General features: G+C 39.1%; 1 protein-coding gene across 2 annotated transcripts in view; it reads right to left on the bottom strand.

The window, feature by feature from the left end:
* Positions 1-24,996, bottom strand: part of FNIP1 (folliculin interacting protein 1) — a 134,966-nt gene extending 109,970 nt beyond the window's left edge. For both annotated transcript variants that reach the window (XM_090288012.1, XM_090288011.1), the window contains exon 1: positions 24,827-24,996. In XM_090288012.1, coding sequence (XP_090144138.1) covers positions 24,827-24,918 — 92 coding nt within the window. In that variant the 5' untranslated portion in view covers positions 24,919-24,996. The remainder of the gene's footprint in view (positions 1-24,826) is intronic.
* Positions 24,997-25,676: the final 680 nt, after the last annotated feature.

Raw genomic sequence — 25,676 nt, forward strand, 5'->3', positions numbered from 1 at the left:
TCTGTGCTCCTGGTCTTGTATGTCTATTTCCTTCACCAAATTTGGGGAGTTTTCCTTCATTATTTTGTCACATAAGCTTTTAATTTCTTGCTCTTCCTCTTCTCCTTATGGCACCCCTATGATTCAGATGTTGGCATGTTTAAAGTTGTCCCAGAGGTTCCTATGCCTCTCCTCATTTTTTTCAATTCTTGCTTCCTTGTTCTGTACTGGTTGACTGTATTTTTCTTCCTTATGTTCCAAATCATTGATTTGAACCCCAGTTTCCTTCCCTTCACCATTGGTTTTGTGTGGATTTTCTTTCGTTTCACTTAGCATAGTCTTCACTTCTTCCCTTATGTGTCTGCTGTACTCAAGTATGTCTGTCAAGCCTGTGAGCATCTTTATCACCACTGTTTTGAATTCTTCATCTGTAAGGTTGTCTGTCTCATCTGTGAGATTGGCTATCTCCTTGTCGCTTAATTCTCCCACTGGAACCTTGATCCGTTCCCTCTTTTGGGTCATACTTCTCTGTCTCCTCATCTTGACAGGCTCCTGTGTTTGTTTGCCTCTGTGTCTTACGTTGAGCTGTCGCTCCTGTGATGTTGTAAGAGATGGAGCCTTAGGTATGCATCAGTATAGGACAACCTGTTTCACCACGTTGTGGTGCTGTATGTGGGGGAGAGGTCTGAGAGAGAATAATGCCGCTCGCTCAGCACTTGCCCCTTTCCAGGCACCTCTCCCACTTCCGTATGGGACTGACACCCTGTCAGCTGTTGCCCTAGCTGTCGCTCCCAGAGTGGGTGGGTCTGCAGACGTTCTAGAACCGTGGGGGCCCTCTAAACAAGCAGACTCTGCTGAGAGACCAGTAGTTTCTGCATCTGCCTCCACCCCTACTGGTTCGCACAATCAGAAGCAATGAGGCTTTATTGTCTCGGGCGCTGAAACTGTGAGCTGTGCAGTCTTGTCAGGTGTCCCTCCCGACTTTTTAAAATATATGACTACTTTCTGCTGGCCTGCCACCGCTTACACCACCATATTGCATCCTCTCCGCCCTGGCTCCACCCCTCCTACCTTCTGGATGAGTATTTCTTTTTTATATCTTTGTTTGTTGGACTTCCATGCAGCTCGAGTTTCTGGAACTTCTGGTTGTGTCTGGTTTTGAGGTAGTTGTATTCCTTCTTAGTTGTGGAGGGAAATGCAGTGTGTCTGTCTAGGCCTCCATCTTGGCCAAAAGTCTTGTACGTAAATTTTTTTAATTAAAAAAATAAATGTTTTTCTACTGCAAATCAGTTAAAATTCATTTGTAAATATTCCTCTGAAAATTTCTCCTGTGGAGCCTAATAATTCTAAGTCCTAACTCTACCACTTATCAGTTGTGCTGATCTTCAACAAGTTATATTTTTCATATTTATATTTTTTAAATTATAGAAGCAACAGACATACTGCCAAAGGAATATAAACAAGTAAAAAAATGTGGAAAACCCTCTAACCAATCTTTCTCCACTCTCAACAGACGTATAAATAAACATGTTAATACAGTTGGCTGGAGCATCATCCCATATTTGAAGGGTTGCAGGTTCAATTCCCTAACAGAGAATATACCTAGGTCGTGGGTTCGGCCCAGTCCCCCGTCAGGGTGCATTTCTCCCTCCCTTCTCTCTCTAAAATCAATAAGCATGTCCTCAGGTGAGGGTAAAAAATAGTTAACATGCATATATTTATAAAAGCACAATCATATTGCATACTACTTTCCAGCTTTTTAAATTCATTTAATGTATATGGAAATCTCTACCAGGAAATACAATTACCATATTCTACTTAATAGTTACACAGTATTCTAATGTATATACAGGTGTGCACCTTTAAGTGAAATAATGTAACAAAACCAATTTTACCATAGGCTAATAACTGATATACAAAAAAGTTAAGTTCCTAGGCATCTCATCAACATTACAGTGAAACGACTCTGAACGAAATGACATCATTCAAGGACTTGTGTATCATAATTTATTAAATCAATCTTATTACGAATGCAGTAATAAGTTGGAAGCAACTTCAAATAATGCTTCAGTGACTATCAGAACATGCTAATATGATTACCGTTTCACAATTAAGGCTCTCCAAAATAGCTGTACCCACATACGCTCACACAATCATAAAGCAGGACTTGCTTCACCACTCTTTTGTCATAAGAAGGTATTCTTCTTTCTAATATTTGTCAGACTGACAGTAAATTATAGACATGAAATTATCATTATTTGTATTTTTTAATTATTGAGGTTAAACATCATTCAAAATATGTAAAGACCACTTAAAAATGTCTTCTGTGAATGTCCCTGTTTTATCACCTGTGGAAAAAGGTTTTTAATGACATTAAGTTTTATCTTCCTCATATGCAAAACTGAGCTAATACTACTTGTCTCACAGGATGACTAAGGACAAATGAGAAAGAAGAGTATAATCAGTGATTATTAACTAGGGTTATACATCAAAATCATGTCGGAGCGCTTAAAAAAGTCACCTGCCCCAAAACCTACTCTAAAATATAAGAGACTTAATTCCAGGAAGGGCAAGCTGAAGGATATTTTAAAGAGGTCCACCGATGATTCTGATGCCATACCAGTTTGAGAACCATTGGCAAATCAGAAAATAAAGGCCATCCCCTTTCTCATATATTACCTAGTATTTGTTCTCTTTTTAGATATATACAGAATCTCTGCCTCTACAGTCTAAATTTCTTGAGGTTGAAGATTTTACTAAGAGCAGTCTTCTACTGTTTTTCACCCCCTAGACTGCTTAGACTAGCTGAATAAAAATATTTTCAGTTTTTAAGTGCAGCTAAGGCTTAGTCCCAAGCAAACATTCTTATATTCTAAGCATATTATGTACAAGGAGTTGTGTTTTGGCTAATTATTGAAATAAAATCTCAATTTCTCTTTTTACATTTCAAAAATAGACATAATCTTAACACTATAGTACTTCAAGTATATGAAGAATGGCACTTAGGACTGTTCATTAAGAAATCCCCTCTGAACTAGAATGTATCAATACACAAGATACATGTTAACACATTCTAATTAAGCAAAAAATAAAAAGATAACATCTCAACAAATGGATAAACTAGACATTCATAAGGAAAAAATTAAGCTCAACCCTGTCATTCCACATATAAAAATTAATTCAAAATGAGTCATAGACCTAAATATAAAAGCTCAATAACTATTAAAATCTCTAACACAGCAGAAATACCCATATTAGAGCAAAAATTTCTTACAGCACAAAAAAACTGTAAAATTTAAAAAATAAACTAGACTTCATCAAATGTACGACTTTTTATCTTTGAAGGACACCTGTTAAAAATAGGTGCAAACCGGAGACTGGAGAAAATCAGCAACGCACATTACCTGTCAGAACAAGAAGACAGCTAGAATGTACACCTGGACTTTTGGTATATGCTAATCAACCTGGTCCTGGCTGGGGCTCCCAAAGGATATGCTGATGGACTTAGCCTTTCCTAGGGGAAATGTTAATGGACCTAGCCCGATATGTTAACTAACCTGGGGGGAGGGGGGCAATGAGATGTAAATTACCTACTGAATATGTTGATAAGCAAACTCACCCTCACCAAAATGTGTGGTTGACAAGTACAAAAAAGGTGCCTGCAGATATGTAGAAGTGCAGGTGTGACTCCTACAGGCCCACCAGGAGGACCGGGAGTCCCCAATTCCCCACTCCCCTGCTCCCCACTCCCTTGCTCCCCATTCCCCTTGCTCCTATGGGCCCTGGAGTTGGTCTGGGAGTTGCCTCTCTCCTCCACTCCCTTCCCCTTTTTCAAAACCTCAATAAACCCCATTGCCTGATCCCACAGTGGTCTCTGGGTGATTTCTCAAAGCAGGGCTGCCCTGACACTAACAAAAAACTGTTATCCAAAATATATTTTTAAAAAGTCTTGCAACTCATAATAAGAAGTAATCCAATTTTTAAATGGCAAAATATTTGGCTACATTACAAAAGAAGATATATGAAGCCAATAAGCACAAAAAATATGCTCAACGTCACTAGACATGATGGAAAGGCAAATTAAACTACATTGAAATGTCACTACACACCCACTAGAACTGCTAAAATTAATAAAGACTGACACCAAATGTTGGTAAAAACTGGAATTAACATACATTGCAGTAAGTAAAATGGTGCAACCACTTTGGAAAACAGTTTAGCAGATTCTTATAAAGTTAAACATAGGTTTGCTTACAATCCAGCAATTCCATTCTTAAGTATCTCACCCAATAGAAATGAAAAAATGTTCATACAAAGACATATGACTATTCAGAGTGGTTTTATACATAATCCCTCCTCCCCCGCCCTACAGTGGAAATAATCCAAATATCAACCGGTGTACGGATAAACATATTTTAGTATATCAACCATAGCCCTGGCTGGTGTGGCTCAGTGGACTGAGTGCCAGCCTGTGAACCAAAGGGTCGCTGGTTCAATTTTAGTCAGGGCACATGCCTGGGTTGCAGGCCAGGTTCCCAGTTAGGGATGTGCAAGAGGCAACTAATGGATGTTTCTCTCTCTCTCTTTCTCCCTCCCTTTCCCTCTCTCAGAAAACAAACAAATAAAACCTTAAAAAGAAAAAACAAAGCAATCAGCTACTTCAACAATCAGAAACATGGATGAATCTCAGAAACACTCTTCTGAGGGAAAGAAACCAGATACAAAAGAATAAATATTGTAAAGGTTTCATTTACATGAAATTTTAGAATAGGCAAAACTAATCTACAATGACAAAGAGTTCTATGTCTTGATTGTAGTGGTTGTTACAAAGGTGCATACATTTGTCAAAACTCACATGACTATATTGTTATAAAATGAACCCAGGATTTGTATTAAGCAGGTATGTGGTAAGACAAAGACATGGATATGACTGTTGTGAAGGAAGGAGTTTATACTCACAGTTACCTAGAAGCAGAAGGGAAGCCATACTACACCAGGCCAAAAGCAGCAGCTCCAGAATGGGTCAGGAGTTAGAGGAAATGAGAGAAAAATGTCTCCCTTTATTAAATATGGTTTTCAAAGGAAAGAATGGGCAAGGCAGGGTAAGCAAGTTATGCAGGTTTAGGATTGGCTAGTCTGAATAATTTCAGTGGTCTCCACAGTATAGGAACTGCCCACCTTGGCTGGAAGCTGGCCTTGGAGTGATTAAAGCAGAGAAACAGTTGCCCAGGAGTGTAAGAGGCTCGATAAAGGAGGTGGCTGGAAGGGTAAGCTCTGTATTGGCTGGTCTGTAAATGAAGGGCTCACTTCTCCAAGGAGAGTCCCTCCTATCCATCCCTAGAAATTAGCTGGGAGGGGCAGTGAGTGTCTCCATGATTAAGAAGGGCCCAAATATCAAAACACAGAAAATAAAAAGGCATGATTAACACATATATACTTAAAAGGGTGCATTTAATTGAGTGTATCATATTTGAATAAAGTCAATTTAAAAATAATTTTTGGATTTTTTGTTGAGACTTCTAGCCAAGATGGAGGTCTAGACAGACATGCTGCATCTACCTCCACAACTAAGAAGAAATACAACTACCTCAAAACTAGACACAACCAGAAGTTCCAGAAACTTGAGCTCCATGGAAGTCCAACAAACAAAGATATAAAGATGAAATACTCATCCAGACAGATAGGAGGGGCAGAGTCAGGGTGGAGAGGACTCGGTGCGGTGGTGGTAGCAGCAGGAGGCCTGCGGAAAGCAGTCACAGGTTTAAAAAAGTCAGGAGGGACACCTGACAAGTCTGCACAGCTCAGTTTTAGCGCTGGGGACAATAAAGCCTCATTGCTTTTGACTGTGCAAACCAGTGGGGGTGGGGGCAGATGCAGAAACTACCGGTCTCTCAGCAGAGTCTGCTTGTTTAAAGGGCCCCCATGGTCCTAGAACGTCTGCAAACCCACCCACTCTGGGAACAACAGCCAGGGCAACAGCTAGAGGGGCGCCAGTCCGATGCGGAAGTGGGAGAAGTGCCTGGAAGTGCCTGGAAGAGGGGTGAGTGCTCAGAAGTGGCACTGTTCCCTCTCAGGCCCCTCTCCACATACAGCACCACAACGTGGTGAAACAGGTCGCCTTTACTGATGAATACCTAAGCCTCCCTGCCTTACAACGTGACAGGTGCAACAGCTCTACCTAAGACACAGGGGCAAACAAACACAGGTGCCTGTCAAGATGAGGAGACAGAGAAGTAGGGCCCGAAAGGGGGAACGGATCAAGGTTCCAGTGGGATAACTAAGCGACGAGGAGATAGCCAACCTCACAGATGAGGAGACAGACAACCTTACAGATGAAGAATTCAAAACAGTGGTGATAAAGATGCTCACAGGCTTGACAGACATACTTGAGTACAGCAGACGCATAAGGGAAGAAGTGAAGGCTATGCTAAGTGAAACGAAAGAAAATCCACACAAAACCAATGGTGAAGGAAAGGAAACCTGGGTTCAAATCAATGATTTGGAACATAAGGAAGAAAAAAACAGTCAACCAGTACAGAAAGAGGAACCAAAATTTAAAATAATGAGGAGAGGCATAGGAACCTCTGAGACAACTTTAAACATGCCAACATCTGAATCATAGGGGTGCCAGAAGAAGAGGAAGAGCAAGAAATTGAAAGCTTATGTGAAAAAATGAGAGAAAACTTCTCATATTTGGCAAAGAAAATAGACATACAAGTCCAGGAAGCATAGAGAGTCCCAAACAAGTTGGACCTGAAGAGGACTACACCAAGACACATCATAATTAAAATGCCAAAGGTGAAGGATAAAGAGAGAATCTTAAAAGCAGGAAGAGAAAAGCAGAGTTACCTACAAGGGAGTCCTCATAAGACTGTCAGCTGATTTCTCAAAAGAAACTTTGCAGGCAAGAAGAGACTGGCAAGAAGTATTCAAAGTAATGAAAAGCAAGGACCTACAACCAAGATTACTCTCTTCAGTAAAGCTATCATTTAGAACGGAAGGGCAGATGAAGTGCTTCCAAGACAAAGTAAAGCTAAAGGAGTTTATCATCACCAAGCCATTATTATATGAAATGTCAAAGGGGCTTACTTAAGAAAAAGATCAAAATTATGAACATTAAAATGAAAACAAACACAACTACAACAACTGAATTTAAAAAATAAAAACAAAACCCAACTAAGCAAACCAGAATAGGAACAGAATCAGGTATGGGGATCATTTGGAGGGTTACCAGCTGGGAGGAGGAAGGGGGAGAAATGGGGAAATGGTGCAAGGACTAAGAAGCATAACTGGCTGGTACAAAATAGACAGGGAGAAGTTAAGAATAATATAGGAAAGGGTGAAGCCAAAGAATTTATATGCACAACCCATGGATATGAACTAAGTGGAGTGGGATTGCTGGAGGGGAGGGTGTTACTGGTCGGAGGGGAGCAAAGGGCAAAAAAAATTGGAATTACTGTAACAACATAATCAATAATATATACTTAAAAAATAAAAATAAAAGGGTAAAACAATAATATGTTTAAGAATAAATATAACATCAAACTGGCTAGTTCACTAGAAATGTTGCCAACACCAAAAACATTTCCTTAAGAAAAAGAACCAAAAATAATCCTAATTTTCTATATGGTATCATGGCTTAAATCTAGAATTACTCTACTCTAGAATATGAATTTTATCAATCAAATAACTCAAAAGTAGCTGTAATAAGGGAGACTGGGAGATGGGTGTGAAGTGGGGGGAAGGGATTAATATGTACAAATTGCTAATTATAAAAAGTTTCGGCAATAAAGTATAGCATTGGGAATGTAGTCAATAATATTGCAATAACTATGGGTACTTGACTTAGGGTGATCATTTCATAAGTTATATAAATGTCTGATCACTATGTTGTACACCTGAAACAAATACAATATTGTATGTCAACTATAATTGAAAAAACTTTTTAATTAAAAAAATAAAGTTGCTGTAGTGTTGTGCTCACAATTGGGGTTTTTCTTTTTGGTTGTCTGTTTTCCTAGGATGGGCCCTATCTGTCCAAAGGCACCCATCTTTCCCTTCATTTTCTTTTCTTGTCCAGTGATTCTCAACCACAAATATCATAATCAGGATTTTTTTAAAGCTTCCTTGATGGTTTTAAGCATAGCCAGAGTTGAGAATTGCTTCCCTGGTATATATGAGATTTAACTGGAACATGATCCGAACATACAATATCTTAATGCCAGCACATCAAGACAAAATACAGAAAACATATTATAAACATTTTATAATGCAAAACTACTGATATAGCATTATATTACTTTGTGTACCTTCTCTGCATTTTCAAGGCATGTTGGCTCACATAAATCCAATATAATGGTAAAACAAAATGAACAAAAAAGCTATAGGTCATAAAATTAGAAACTAAATTTCCACTTCCTACAAAAATAGAAAAGTAAACATAATTCAAAGCATAATGATGAGCTCTCAGACAATCTGAAAAAAAGAAATTACTTTTTGCTTAAATCATTACCATGGCCATTTAACTGATCTATGACTCTAAAAAACAATGCCTCTCCTACACTGTAGACTCCACAATACAGCCCAGAAATTATATCATTCCAGTTCCTGTTAACATTTTTGTATACGTCTCTTGGTCACATATGCAAGAGTTTCTCCACTAGAATACATACAAGGGACTGTATATTAGTCAGGATAGGCTGAATATACTACAGAGATGGAGAAGAGAAGAGAAGAGAGGAGAGGAGAGGAAATAAAAGAGGGGAAAGGAGCAGGAGTGGGGAGAAGAGAAAAAGGGAAGCAAAGCACCTCAAAGAAACCTTAAGCTGCATTCAACAGTGTTATAGCTAGCAATAATATTGGTAGTGTTGTTTTGAAACTAATATATATGTTACAAAATTACCCAATTATGTAATTATAGCAATATTGTTAGGAAACAGGATTTTCACAGTAAGGGATAAAAATATAAAATCAAAAAAATTAATTAAAGACACCATGAAATTTAATTTAAATTAGAAATAGTATTAACATTTGTTTTTGTCCTCTGAAATGACCTAGAAATAATGACAAGCTCTGGGGATGAAGGCCTCCAGGATACAGAGAGGTCACGAAATACCATTCCTACCAAAAGGAGCTGTGATCACTGGAGAAAACAGCTGATTTCATGTATGGATCAGAATATGCCTGTAATAGCATACTGTCATGCCAGAAACTCTACTAAGGTCATGTCAAAAAAACACTGGAGCCAATCTGAAAAGGCTCCCTCTAGCCAAAGATGGTTCACCAAAAAAATAATGGCTGCAATGGAGTGAATCAAATAAAAGAAAACACAACAAAAATAAACATCAATCAAAACCACCTCATTGGTCTCCTGTGAAGGTTGCTACAGCATCAAATCATTATTCTGAATATTGGTAAATAAAACATTTATAATTTGTTTTCCTATACAGACCAATTTCAGAAAAAAAATAAGTAATTATTTTCCAAACCCTAATAAAATAATACATTAGTTCAGTACTAACTAGAAATCTGTTACAAATATAAATTTTTGGGGATAGAGCCCAACAATCTACATTTTCACTGGCCCCCAATGAAATAATCCAGTAATCATCATCATCAATAGATGTTAAAACCATTAGGAGAATGACTGATGGACAACTTTAAACTGGAAAGATCAGGCAGATACCACTTGAACCCACTGATCAATCTTAGCATCACTAAAAGCAGGACAACCAGAGAATATGTACTTCCCAGTAAAATGCATTAAGAAGTATACAGCATACCTATGAAGTAGTCTTAGAAAACACCACCACCACCACAACCCCCCAAACACAAATCTGGACCTGAATCCAATCAAGTCTCTAAATCTAATTCCCAATTTAAAGAAAATAAATTGTAGAGAGGAATAAGATAAAGGACACAGGGAGGAAGAAATCAGACCCAAATCCAAAATATGGAACATTCTACAGACAAATTAATATGTGAACCTTATTAGGATCCTAATTCAAACTTCCAATTCTAAAGAGACATTTCTGAGACAATTATGGAAAACTGAATGTGAACTGAGCGTTAACTATTAAGAAATCATCATTCATTCTTAGAGATAATAGTAATCTTTTAGAGATTCATATTCCAGTATTCACAGTGAAATGACAGGATGTTTACAGTTTCCTTTAAAATACTTCAACAACAGAAAATTATAGTATTAGTATTTAAAATAAGCTGCAGGGGTGGGGGGGTGGTGTGCAGGGGCAGGGCAGGGTTGGGGAACAAAAAGCCAAAATGGTAATAACTGTTGAAGATGGGTACTGTTATAGTATGCCCTTTACTTTTTTGTTGGAAGTTTTTCATAATAAAAAGCTTTAAAATTTTTCAGGTTAAACAAGGTGCACTGATACATTCAAATCTCATTAAAATGGTAGTAAATGAAATATCGTACTCCCTCACTTATCGCGGGTATTACATTCTAGACACCACCCCCCACGATAGGTGAAAATCCACAAAGTAGGAACCTTACATTTATTTTAGTACTTATATATTTTTAAGGCTTTATAAACCCTTCCCACACACTTATAAACCGTTCCCAGTCCCGTATTAACCTTTCCCACTCCCTTATTAACCTTTTCCACGCTTTTATAAACACTACTTATGTTCTTAAACATATTCTACACTCTTAAGCCTAAATATACAGTATCACAAAATCCCGCGATAAATAATTAAATATAATATTTTCTTTAATCCCGCGATACAGTGAGGCTGCGATAAGTGAACCACGATATAGAGGGACTACTGTATATGCACACACATACATGTCTTTATCACAAAGTGAATATGAAAGGAGATTTTTCAAGGATAAAGAGATTTCAATAAATACAGTGGAACCTGTTTTCAAATGTAATTCATTCTGAAAAACTGTTCCAAGAAGCAATTTGTCCAAGAACCGAATCTCCTTTGTCACCTGAGAGACACATGACTGATCATACAGGTATCAGCATAAAAGGTTTTTCAAATATAGAATCAAGACTCAAAGTTTTGTTAGACAACTGAGACATTTTTTCCATGAATGACTTGGTCGAGAACCAAATTGCTCAAGAACATAGACATTCAAGAACCAAGGTTTGACTGCATTTGAAAGATGAAAAGAAGCAGCTTTTTGAAAAGAGAAGCAGCTACAATCTCAATGTTAATATATGGGATGTCAATGAGCAACCAAAAGATTTGTCCCCTCAGAATCCCTTGGAAACATGAGGCACTTTGGAAAGTGGAGGAGAGGCACAGGAACAAAAAGCATATTCTTCACAGGATATAAAGTTGAACTCCATCCTCTTAGTCCTACTCCCTATATAGATCAGATGTCTATTCTCTTGGGAAACTGTCAAAGCACCTACCTCAAGGTTATTAGGGACTTCAGTGAGAGGTTCAGACATGGGACTGTAAAACAGGGGATGATGAAAAATAAGAGTGAACTCTTAAGAAATTAAAAATATGACAGCTGAGCCCTGGTTGGTGTGGCTCAGTGGATCAGGTGCCAGCCTACGAACCAAGAGGTCACCGGTTCGATTCCCAGTCAGGGCATGTACCTAGGTTTTGGGCCGGGTCCCTGGTTGGGGGCATGAGAGAGACAGCCACACATTGATATTTTTCTCCCTCTCTTTCTTCCTCCCTTCCCTTCTCTCTATGGATAAATAAAATATTTTTAAAAAAATATGATAGCTAAAATAAAAATAGACACAAGAGTTCACCCAAAAGTAATGTTGATGAAATCTCCCAGAATTAGTATAGAAAGAGAAGGAGATAGAAATTGGGAGAGGAAAAAAAAGAAAGAAAGAAACTTGAAGGATCCATACAGGAAGCTCCCCCTGGAGGACTTGACTACTAAAAGTTTCACAAAGGGACTTCCAATTGAGATGGCAGCATAGGTAAATACCATACTCAAATACTCCCACAACCACATCAAAACTACAATGAAACTACAGAACCACCATCATTCTAGCTGAATGGAAGTCTTACAACTAGGGAATTAAAGAAGCCACATGGAGACAGGGAGGACAGACAGAGACTACAGAACAGGCTCGTCCAATACCCACACGTGGCAGATAAAAATCAGGAGGGTTATCTTGTCTGTGGAGGTGCCCCTGAGCAGCAAGGGGACCCAGCCCAACTCTACACCTCGCAGCCCAGGGGTCTAGTGCAGGAGGAAAAATCCCAATAGTTTCTGGCTGTAAAAAAAAAGTAGGGATAGTGGCTAAGAGAGACAGAGGGCTTCTGAGTTCCATGCAGTTCCTCTTAAAGGGCCCACGCACAGACTTATAGGACTCAGTCCCTCTAAGCTTTAGCCCTGGGGCAGCAGCTTGAAAGGAACCAGGGTCATAAAGGAAGGAATGAAATTGAATTGTCTGGCATCAGTGTGATTGTTGGAGTAGTAGTGGGGGTAGCCTCTGTCACACACAAGTGCTGGCAGATGCCACTGTTCCTTTTTTGAAACACCCCCACACACCCTGGACAATCAGTAGGCAAGTGCCATACCTGAGTCTCTATCAACCGGGCTCACACTGTTTCCCCCACCCAGATGATTCCTTAAGACCTTGCCCCATCCAGGCCATTTCCAGTGGCTTTTCCATATGAATGACTTCTCTTACCTCATACTTCAGACTTTCCTAAGCTCTCTCAAACAAGTAGCATCTGGCCGCTGTGTGCCCTGTACCTCTTGCTAAGTGGTGCCAGGCCTGGCACTAGAGGCAGCCAGCCTTGGTTTGCAGGTTGGCCTCAATGGGCACCTCCAAGCCCAGTACAAGCAGCAGCCATCTGAAGATCACTCTGTAGTTCATGCTGGGTGGCGTCAGGCAGGGCACAGGTGGTGGCTGACCATGCACCTCCCAGGACTCCCCAAGAGCCAACATACCTGGTGACCAAATCCAGATTACGACCCTATCACCTCTACAAGCAACAGACTCAAGGGCAGACTCGGTGAGCACCAAAGCCCCACCGAAGCAAGTCCTGCTCTGTAGTAGGGTCTATTCCACCACAGCTGTAGTCACAGCCAGTCCTTGCAGTTGGTTGTCCTGGTAGATAAATCCCTCCCAATGATGCCAACAGCAATCAAGGCTCCACAAAGACAGTGCACAGAGCCCACACAGTGGTGTACCTGGAGCACTCAGCTCAGGTGACTGGGTAAGGTGCACCACTGGGCCCTACAAGACATGTACTACACAAGGCCACTCTACCAAGTTCAGAAGACAGAGCAGATCTACCTAATACATAGAACAAAATATAGGGAAGCAGCCAAAATGCAGAGACAAAGAAACAGGTCTCAAATGAAAGAATAGCAGAAATCTCTAGAAAAAGAACTAAATGAAATGGAGGCAAGCAAACTACTAGATTCAGAGTTCAAAACAATGGTTATAACGATGCTCACTTCAAGGAACTTAGTGAGAACTTCAACAGCACAGAAAAGAGCATAGAAACCATAAAAATTAACCAGTCAGAAATGAAGGATACACTAAGTGAAATGAAGAATTTACAGGGAATCAACAGTAGAGTAGATGAAGCTGTTGATCAAAACAGTGATTTGAAAAATAAGGAAGCAAAAATCACCCAATCAACACAGAAAAAAGAAAAAATCCCAAAAATAAAGATAGTGAATGAAGCCTCTGGGACAACTTCAAGCATTCCAACATTGGCATCATGGGGGTGCCAGAAGGAGAAGAGACAGCAAGAAAATGAAAACCTATTTGAAAAAATGACAGAAAACTTCCCTAACCCAGTGAAGGAAATAGGCATACAAGTCCAGGAAGTACAGAGAGTCCCAAACAAAATGAATCCAAAGAGGCACACACCAACACACATCATAACTATAATGCCAAAGGTTAAAGACAAAGAGAGAATCTTGAAAGCAGCAAGAGAAAAGCAGTTAAGTTTCCTACATGGGAGTACCAATTAGACTGTCAGCTGATTTCACAACAAAAGTTTTGCAGGCCAGAAGGGAGTGACAAGAAATAGTGAAAGTGATGAAAAGCAAAGACATACAGCCGAGATTACTTTACCCAGCAAAGCTGTCATTTACAATTGAAGGACATATAGAGCTTCCCAAACAATAAAAAGTTAAAGGAGTTCATCACCATCAAACCAGTATTACATGAAATGTTAAAGGATCTTCTTTAAGAATCGTGTAAGAAAATTCCCCAAACTAAAATATCTCCAGATTGAAAAGCCCATCAAGTGTCAGTAAGTAATTTGCTTTTAAAATATATAAAAGATAAAACTAAGTACATTACTGTGAAATTTCAGAAAAAGGTAAAGAGAAACTTTAAAAAATTCCAAAAGCTTCCTGAGTTACAACTTTGGCCTTCTCAGCAGCAATACTGGAAGCCAGAAGACAATGGAGCAAAGCCTTCGAATTTCTGAGTTAAAATAATTCTGAACATAGATTTCTATATCTACCAGACTACCAACCAAACATAGAAATAAAGTCTCAAAAAATTCATCTCCCAAGCACTCATTTTCAGGAAGCTCTTAAAAGGATATGTACCAACAAAGCAATGGAATAATACAAAGAGAAAAATGTCATGGAAGCCTGTCAAGAGAAGATTTTAATGAAAAGAGGTCAAAGGAATTTCCAGAAGGCAAAGGAAGCCCCATGACAATGCTTTGGAGCAGACAATGCTTTGGGCAAGCAGTCCAAATTAGAGATGGAGAAGGGCAGAGGGTTCCAAGGACATATGAAGGAGGAAAAAAAAGAAAAAAAGTGAACTAATCAAATATCTGACAGGTTTAAGTACAAGATAAGTTGTTTTGAGAGCCATTTTGGAGCAGGGCAGGGGGTAGAGATGTTGAAGGATGTAGAAATAGTTGGATAAAGATTTAAAAGAAAACAAGGTGACTCCCCCAAAAGGCAATTAATTCCTATAAAAAGTACAAGAAAACATAAAATATACTTAGCTCAGTAGTGAATATTTACAATATAATAATATGTATATATAGCTAACCTTGATCATGTAAGGTATCCAAACATTGCAATATTGGCAAAATGAAGAGGGAAGGGAAGGGTATGTGTGAGTGTTTGTATATGTATGTATGTTTAAGACCTAAACCTTTACCAATATAGGAAATTAATACATAATGTCTAAGATGAATAAATCTCTTAACAAACTGTATACTCATATTATTTGTAAGTACTATAAAGGTAAATACTCAAAGAAACAGCTAAAATAATTGAAAAAGCAGTTGCCTCTAGGATCAAGAGGGTCTTATTATACATAAATTCCTACCACAGTGTTGTTGGGATGGGGGCAAAAGATTCATGTTAAATTTATAGCCAGATTGTCAAAAATGATGAGCTTGCCTAGCTAGTCAGTCAGAAGTTCCAAGGGCCCTGGAGCCATTCATGTCATAGCTGCTGTAGTAATCTGGGGTTTTACTGTCTACTGTTTAACTTATGTTCAGGTATTTCTTTGGTAAAAATTATAATATTTTAATTTTTCACAAATAATTTTTATTATATTTCTGCATCCTATAAAGGTATACCATATGTTTTATATTGTAAAATAACTAGGAATTAATCAAAATTAATACAAAAATACAAAATCCATATTTGTGGGAGTCATATCACAGGTCTATTTTATTAACCTTCTCATAAACTTCACAATGTAGTTTCTGGATATAAATGTAAATCTTTAAAAATTATATAAGAGACCACAACAAGGTGGGAAGAAAGCAGGCCAGAAAGCTGCAAAGAGCCTCCAGCTGCACCCTACAAATGAGATCATAACTGTGTAAAATGAAATGGTTCATCCTACAAGCTCTTGAAACCAACTCTGCCACTCAAATCATCAGGCTTTGATTAGGAAGAATTAAAAGTACATGACATGACAAACCACCTATAGGGTGACCTGGGAAAAAATGCTGTTGTATCAAGGGACACTCTACATTGGGCAGTGTGAGTATAAGGAAGCAGGTCCCTAGAGCTCTGGCTGTGCCCCCCAAAAGATAGGTTAAACTTTTTCCAGTTCCCCAAAGGTCTGCTTAACAACGGTATATGGTCTAAAGACTCTGAACGCTCAAGTGGAAAAGGAATCCCATGGTACTCCAAAACCTCTTGCATTCTTGAAATAAACTCCCCACTACAGAAAAAGAATACATTAGTCCATTTATTCATTCTTTTATCCATTTAGCAAATACTGAATTTGTCAGGGAAGACATCTGGGTACACACACACACACACACACACACACACACACTTCTGAATGTGGTTAAGTGATAGGAAGGGAAAGTATGAGATGTTACAGAGAATACAAACGGATGATCTAACCTACATCTGAAAAAGCAGACCATCCTTGCTATCTTAAAAAAATTAAAATAACAATGAAATTTTCCTTTAAATTGGTAAACATTGACATCAAATAAAAACCTGCTTGAGTTACTCATTGAATGAATGATTTTAGGTAAACAACCCAAAACAGAAACACCTTTTTAAAATGAATTAAAATGTTTTCCATTCAGTGACTATTTTTATTCATTCATTCATTCATCAAGTATTTACTGAATGCCTCCTGTGAACCAACCACCAGGAATACAGCACTGAACAAGTTAGACAACGATTGTACCCTTATAGAACTTACAGTCTATTGAAGGATATAGATTCATCAACAAGCAACTACAACACAAGAAAATAACTACCATGATGGGGAAATAGAGGGAAAACATGAGTTCTATTGGGACTATAAATAAAGATGTGTTGTAGCCATATTACTCCAAGTAGTATTCAAACACATGAACCAGATTATTCTCAAGAAATTAATTATTCTGATTCAGAATCTGCAGCTAGAGAAAAAATTATAAGATTAAAAAGGATAAACTGCAGGGTGAGGGAGTCTGAGGAGAAATTCTAACATCTGAGTGACTTCCATGCCATTTAATCCTCAAAACAACTCTAAGATGGTAGGTGCAATGAACACTTGGGACTGTATCCCCAGCACCCACTCCCCCACTCAGACTTGTACACATACACCCAACCAATACTGACACATGATACTGCTTCCCAAGATTATATATACGGAATCTATTGGGGTGGGGATCTGAACTCTAGTCCATCACATCAAGCTTCAATTCTAGAAGAGAATGACGTGCCCAGCTGAGGAGTTTGGACTTTGTTAAACACAAAGGGTCTGGAACTCAAATGGCAGTTCACATCTTAATTTCATCACTTACCATGTGACCTGAAGCACGATTCTAGACTTCTCTGTGCCTCCAATACCTCATTATAAGATAAGGATAATCAGACCTATTTTATTAAGCTGTTGTGAGAATTAAATAAATTAATGTGTAAAGCACTTAAAATAGTGCTTGGCACAAAGTAATCTCCTATTAAGCAACAGGGAGTCAATGGAGATTTCTGAGGGATTTGATCAGAATTATAGTTTAGGAAAATCAATGCAGGAGAGTGGTGTAGAGGGGAACACACAAAAAGTGGGATAGCTGTAGCAAATTTTTATGAAAAGCATTGAAGGCCTAAATGAAGATGATAACAGTGAAAAATGGAAAAGAACGAAGATAGTGCAAAATCTGAATAAACAGTTTAATAAATGAAATGTGGTAATCAGAAGTTTCTGTTGCATTTCATATAGGGAGTTTTTTAAAGATGTCTTTCCTAAAAGAATTTAAACTCAGCAGGATTTAAGACAATAATTATTATGTTAGTAAGAAATGAGGCCCAAGTTTTATAAACTGACTACTGAAGCTACATTTTTCACTAACCTGTTTTCTGTCAATAACTGTGGTTCTAAAAAATATTAATACCATCACACAGAAATGGAAAAGCAAATCAAATTAACGATAAAGTATATTTTCATTTTTACTGCAAAATTAAACTTAGAAATAAATATTGACACCATAGATTATTAATGTGTATTTACTTATAATTCTCAACTTTCCACTTTAATATAATCACACAGGATTTTCTATAAAGAAAATTAAAACCATTACTTCTATTATAAGATTAAAAGGTACAATTTATGGAGGAGTGGTATTTCATTTTATTTATTTATTTATTTATTTATTTATTTAAATCTTCTCTCAAGGATATGTTTTTCATTGATTTACAGAGACACAAAGGGAGAGAGAAGGAGAGGCAGAGAGAAACATCTGTGTAAGAAAGAAGCATCAACTGGTTGCCTCCCACTCCAGTCCTGACCCTCTGACCGGAGATCAAACCCACAACCTAGGTATGTGCCCTGACCGGGGATCGAACCCACAACCTTTTGGTGTACAGATAACACTCCAACCAAATGAGACACTGGGCCAGGGCTGGAGGGGTAGTATATTAAAAATAATAAAAACCCTTACAAATGCAGCAAATATTTTAAAAAATTACATTGAAAAAACAAAACTTATGAAATATGGTTTTTACAGATACTGACAATGTTAAAAAGCTAGCTTTTTTTGTTTTTTAAGATTTTATTTATTTATTTTTAGTGAAGAGGAAGGGAGGGAGACAGAAAGGGAGAGAAACGTTGTGTGAGAGACTAGCTTTTAAGAACTTCAGCTCAAAATGTGAGACAAAAATCAGAACACTGAAAATGAAAAAATAACTCAGTGCTACAGATTGTCTCTCCTACAGAAATAGGATGCTTTAGGAGTGAAGCCATTTCCTTACCTCTCATTTACTCCACACCTAACATACTGTCTCCCCCTCCCAAACATGCCTCCTCAGGAACAAACAAAAGATTAATGTCACCAATTATCTCCAACTTGACAAATCCAATAGACATTTTTCTGTTTCTCATCTCACAAGACCTGTCAGTAATCAGCATACAAAACAGTTCACCATTCCGTCATTTTTGCAACACTTCCCTTTCTCAGCTGTCTCTGGCTCTCCCCCATATCTCTCTTGGTCCTTCCTTCTTCATACTTTTCTCTCCCACATCTGTACATTTTTTATTTCTCAGGGCAAAGCCCTGTTCCTTCCAATTCTCTATACACACCCTCTTCCTATAATGATTTTATCCATTCCCTTAGTTTTAATATTGACAGTAAGTTCCAATTCATATCCCCAGTCCCAACCTCTACTGTGAACTCCAAACTTACTTTATTATCTGTCTACTGGTCATATCTAAATAAGTATCTCATTGGCAATTAAAACTAGACCAATTGTCCAAAATAGAATTTTGATTCTCTCCCTCAGCCCTCAAAATTATTTCATATATTCATCCTACAGATATTTACTACGCATATGCTCAGGTACTGTGCTCTACACTGGCCCAATAATATGAACTTGGGGAAGACAGGTAAATTGTAACAAGGGCTCTGAAGCATATGAACAGTGTGTTTCTGATAGAAAATAGGGAAGAGGGCTGCTACTTTTAATAGGGTGTTCAGCCCTGCCTGCTCTGGCTCAATGGATTGAGTGTCGGCCTGCGAACCAAGTGTCACTGGTTCAATTCCCAGTCAGGGCACATGCCTGGGTTGCATGCCAGGTCCCCAGTTGGGGGCGCGTGAGAGGCAACCACACATTGATGTTTCTCTCCCTCTCTTTCTCCTTTCCCCTCTCTCTAAAAACAAATAAATAAAATCTAAATAAATATCCAAGTCTTTTTAAAAAAGGGGGGGGGGGTATTCAAGGTAGGCCTCCACAATATTATATTCTCCTTTATAAAACGGTGTCCACCTTACTGCTCCAGGCAGAAACCTAGGTATCTGTTCCCCACAAACAACTCATCAGGTGGTTCTACAGGGCTCTAACTCCAAAATACACCTTGAAGTTGAAGAGAGCTCTCAAGCAAAGAAGAGATGTGGAAAAGTAATGATAACTGTGATAAATGTCACAGAATAAAAGGCAATAAACTACAGAAGAAATTATAAAACCTAAGTCAATCTGGGAGAAATCAGAAAAGGCTTCCTGGAGGAAGGATAATTAGGATAAGTGCAGATGATCACAACAAAAGCTAAAGAAAAAGATATAGCAGACTATGCCAAGAGCAGGGAACAGCACAGCATGGCACATACCAGAATCTAAAACAAGTCCAAGGGAATAAAATAAAATCATAGGAAAGGGAGATGGGAATAAAGGCCAAAAGGAAGCAAGAAGTTATCTAAGACTAATGAGATCACATCAAAAGGGCACATAAGTTAATTTGAAAAGTCTCCCAGTGGCCATATATGGGACAATTTAACCATAATGGATTACTACATTAAAATCGAAGAGCTCATGATGCAATAAAATGATAAATAAAATTAAAACCTTCACTGAAAAACTCATTATAAACTATTCTGAGTAAATGATAACAAGAAACAATCAAATGTTTATGCTGCCTCTCCTGTGGCAAAGAGCAACCAAATAGGTATTAAGAGAAAGTTCTTCCAGGAAATAAATACAGAAAGAATTAGGATTTGGGTATCACCATGTCACATACCCTAACAAGATAATGAATTCAGGCAATAATCAACAAAAGGTGATAAAATCATTAGTGAAAGAATAATTTTATAATGAAGAATAAGGCTGATACCACCTGAAATCATTAATCAATCTTAGCATCACTGAAGACAACCAGACATTATGTAACTCGGATGGATAGGAAGCACACAACATCTATGGAATATTTTTATTTAAAAAAAAAAACAAAACTGAACCTAAATCTAATAAAGTTTCTAATTACCAGTTCACTGGAAATAGAGAATAGGTTCTAACAGTAGTTCTCAAACATGAGCATTAGAATCACCTGGAGTGGGCTTACTAAAACAAGATTGCTGAGAACCAGTGAATTAAAGGAAACTGGAATGAAGCAAACAGCCAAATAGAAAATATGGGAAATTTTACAGGAAAAATAACCCAGTTTCAACAACAAATCACATTTAAAAGGGGGAGAAGACTGTTATAGAATAAATTTTATTTAAGCAACATAACTGCAAATGCAATATGCAAACTCATAAGGTTCTGATTCAAACAAACCTACTATAAAAAGACATTTTGAGACAACCAAGAAAATTTGAATATAGACTAAGAATAGATGATATTTAAAATTTCTGTTAATTCTGTTAAGTATAATGATAGACTAATGTCTATGTTTTAAAAAATGGCTTTATGGAAATTTTCTAAAAAGTTAAGACTTGAGTCTTTGCAAAAGCCACACACCATATCGTACCACTTTAAGGAGTTTGAGCCTAAACTGAATGGTTTCACACATACACATGAGATCATTATAGTAACAACTTCTGGTTCCTGAAAGCCATGAGGTTAAGTACTGCATTAAGTACTTTATATAACTTATCTCTCTAATTCTTGAAATAACTGAAATGAAGATATTAAATTCTATACCATTTTGCTTGCTAGTTATGATCAACTTGCATATGTATTTTAAAAAGATACAATATTGAGAATGGTTTGGAGAAAGGCAAGAGGGCAAAAGACCAATTACGTTGTTTCAACAGGTTAAGAACTCCTGCTACACACAATATGAACAAATGTTCATGCATCAGAAATAAAACAAATATATAGAAATTGTTTTCAAACATGAATTACCGTATATCCTACAGACATTTAACTATGAAACAACCTTCTTCATCAAATTACTTTTTTCAAGATTACTTTTAAAACAATCATTTTTTATGTACTGCAGGTACTGGGCTTATACTTAATTCTTACTTTCACTGGAAAGCTGCCTGATAGAGAAATCATAAAGTAGTATCTTCTAAGGTGTACTTTCTTTCCCAAATTCTTTGAGGGACAAAAACAAACTATTGCTTTAATTCTCTAAGTGACTGAAATAATATCTTCCCTGCGATACCCTTCACATTCATCTCCAGCTCAAGAAGCTTAGGTAAAACAAGCACACAGAAATCTATAAGTAATGATGTTAAGAGTGAAGACTGAAAGGAATGGATGATGCCTAACCATCTTTTCCAGTGGGGTAACCATGAAAGACAATATTAAAAGGGCCCTAAAGCTTCTTTATCAAAAGTTTTTCCTATCAGAGTCCTATTGCAGCTTATCACCACTGGGCCTAGTATGTTGCTTTCCTAGGAAACTGACTCTTAGGGCCTGAGCTATAGTTAGTCACCAAGGGCTAAATATGTCCAAGCCTACTGATTTAACAACTTAAACTGCCTAAAACAAAACCAAAAAAAAAAAAAAAAAAAGGTTCTAGAAAGGAAAACATGGTTTCCTGAAAGGAACACTAAATTTTAGTATACTCAAAAATGCAGATTACATGAAAAAATGCTGAACATCATATGTTATTTAGAAATGAAATTAAAACCACAGCAAGATATCACTACACCCTCTAGAATGGATATCATCAAAAAAGACTCCAAAGTAAATATTACAATAAATTTTGTTATTATTATTATTTTTTTTACAATACAAAAAAATTTAATTGCAAAATAGACTAACAATATCAGGAGAAGATGTGAGGCATCTGTAACCTTCATGTTACTGGTGAAAATACAAAATGATATAACTTTGGAAAAGTTTGGTAATTTATTTTTAAGTTAAGCATATGACCCAGGAATCTCACTGCTAATTACCCATCCAAGAGAAATAAAAACATATGTCTACATAAAGATTTGTTCACAAATGTCTGCCAACTGGTGAATAAACAAATTAGGGTATACCCATGCAGTGGAATACTACTCAGCCATAAAATGTGAGAAACTACTAATAAATACAACAACATGAATCTCAAAATCATCACTCTGAGTTAAAATAGGACAGACACAAGAAACTATTACCAGTGTGAATACATTTATATGAGATTCTTAAAAAGTCAAAACTTCTATCATTAGACAAAAAGCAGATCAGAGGCTGCCCTAGGTGAGAAGCGGTTAAGGACTGCCTGACTGCAGAGGCAAGTGCTCCAAAACTTCATTGGAGTGGTGGGCACTTAACTATACACATATAACAAAAGACATAATGTACCTGAAATGGTTGGTTTTATTGTATGTAAATTATAGCTCAACATAATGTACTTGAAATGGTTGGTTTTATTGTATGTAAATTATAGCTCAAAGAAATTGTTTAAAAAAATGATGTGGGTTAATTAGATCTGCAGGTTTACTAGCTGTGTGACATTAACCAGTTTTCATTTTCTCACATGTACACTCATACACATTTTATTTTTAATCACTTCTTTACCGTACTGCAGTTATTACGCTTACACATGACTTATTTTCACTGGAAAAAGTATCATGTAGTTATCTATACTGCTACTTGTCCTATCTCACAAGGTTGTTGGGAAATACCATGAGACAACTACTGAGAAAGTGCTTTGGCCAACTCTTAAGCAGTATTACACAACTATACAGTAGACTTCACATTTTTAAAAAACAAACATGGAAGTGTTTTTTTCACATGACCTGAGTTCCTTGAAAACCTGAGTATCCCAAAGTCGACCTCTGCCCAGAAACAGAGAGCCTATACAGCGGTCACCTTTTTAATATCCTTCCTAAACCCACATTCTACTGACTCCTGATCTGCTGGACGGCTCAATGTAGTATGATGTAGACAACACTTTCTTTTTCAAAAGGAAAACACTAAGGAAATGTTTAAAGAAAGTCATTACATAAGGATGGGAAGGCATTTATTTCCCAGTGGACAAGACCAAAACCTAGAAAATTGTCTTTTAGCAAGCACTTTTCCAAGAGAACCAAAACTGAGCTGTTTCTTCCTCTAAAGTCAGTTAAATTTCTTTCCATTTACTACTTCAATTTCACATGTCTTACTAATATTTACTAATGTGACCTGCATCAGCAAGAGTGAATAATTTTAATGCCACAATTTTTTAAACCACTGTAGTAGTCATTTCACACTTTCGCCTGCTGCAAAATTCAACAGATTCTCATTTTTTCCCACTACCACTGCACAATCAGGTTCTCCCTATCCTAGCAGGTATGAGTGATATTTGACATTTAGCCTATCTATATATATAAGTTTCCACACCGCAACAATTATGAAGGCTGTTTTGAAAGACATAATCTCTTCTTCAAATGCAGTCCGGCGGCTAAACTTCACCTTTAATTCAGGTTTATATGACATCAAGTCTGACAATTTTAAAGTTTTTCTACCAGCAACAGGTATAGCAACCAAAAATGAACAAAGCCTGTAGTATCACAAAATATTTTGCTATCGTTTTCAATTTTTAAAGACTACTTTTAGTAACAGGTCGAAGGGGATGGTTCTATGGTCAATTCTACAGCCATGCTTCATTTGATTCGGTCCTATTTCAGTCTGGTCAGTAGTAAACATAATCTCTTAGGTTTCACATTTTTCCTTCGATAACATTGAGGCCGCTGGGTCCGGTAACCGCACACCTCCAGTTTTAGCTTCCAAACCTGCAAGAATGGCATCTTGCCCACGCGCTCCTCCAGCCTTCCCTACACTCAAAAGGTTGGCCAAAACGAGCAGCTCTCTCCACATCACCAACCCAGCTGGAATGGAGCACCCAGAGGGCGACTGGTCACGGGGAGGAGGGGAAAAGTTCTCCGCCTGGAGGACGGCGGCTGAGGTTCAATCCAGCCCGCGCCCAACTCTCCTTGCCGCCAGAAAAGCGTGTGGACCTCACGCTCAGGCAGCGGTGCTCGGTCCGGAGAGGCAGAGCCGCGCGTGGCTGCCAAGCAGAACGTAAACAAACCGGCCTGTTGGAGGAGGAAGGGGCGACCCGGGGTGGGGGGGTGGGGTGAAAGGACCTCGTTCCGACCCTCCAGCTCAGGTCCGCTGCTGGGTAGCCGCTCCGACTGCGGCCTGGGTCTCCGTCCCAGCGCCGCGCTGCAGTGCGGGCGTGGACACCGAAGGCCCCAGCGCGTCTGGAGCCCACAGCCACAAGGCCGTCGGCTCCGCGCCCCCAGCCCCGCAGCGCCCTACCTGAACACGCAATCCGGGTCCCGCGCGTCCCTACCGGGCGCGCCCGACCCATTCCTCTTGCTGAAGAGTTTCTGGAACAGAGTAGGAGCCATGCTGGCCACAGGCAAGCCGGGGTCGCTACTCAGGGCGCTTGGTAGGCCCCCGATCCTAGAGCCGCCCTGCCACCCCCATGGGCGCCTCAGTCATATGACAGAAATTAGTCACTTCAAACGGCCACGGCGCGCGGGGCGGGGCGCGAGGCAAAGCCGGCGTTCATTGGCTGGCGGTGAGCCCCGTCACGTGGCGGCGCGCGGAGCAGGGGGCAAGGTGGGGGCGTGGGGTGGAGCTGACGCCCATAGGCTGCGAGTGGATTCCCTCACGTGGCAGCTCACGGGGCGGGGCGTGCGCGGAAGCAAGAGGAGGGGAGGGGAGGGGAGAGGAGGGGAGGGGAGGGGAGGGGAGGGGAGGGGAGGGGAGGGGAGGGGAGGGGAGGGGAGGGGAGGGGAGGGGAGGGGAGGGGAGGGGAGGGGAGGGGAGGGGAGGGGAGGGGAGGGGAGGGGAGGGCACGGCAGGGCAGGGCACGGCACGGGAGGGGTGAGGAGTGAGGGATGACTGAGGAAGCCAAGCGGGAGCTCGCTCATGTCCTCAGCCTCCGTGACGCTGTCAGTTGCTATCTGAGGCAACGGCTGGGTGGCGTAAGGACGACACCAGGAACTTTGGAGTGCAAAAGCTTTCGGCTTCCAGCACTCTCGACAAAGGGAGATGCTTAAAGCAGCACGGGCAGTCAACTCGCCCTCGTCGTCCTCATCTCAGCCTCCGTGGCTTTGCACCTCCATCCGGCGCCTGGCGGAATCCTCGGCCCGCGGGGCAG

The sequence above is a fragment of the Furipterus horrens genome, unplaced genomic scaffold, assembly GCF_987537825.1.
Source record: "Furipterus horrens unplaced genomic scaffold, mFurHor1.1.pri manual_scaffold_10, whole genome shotgun sequence".
Taxonomy (NCBI): domain Eukaryota; kingdom Metazoa; phylum Chordata; class Mammalia; order Chiroptera; family Furipteridae; genus Furipterus; species Furipterus horrens.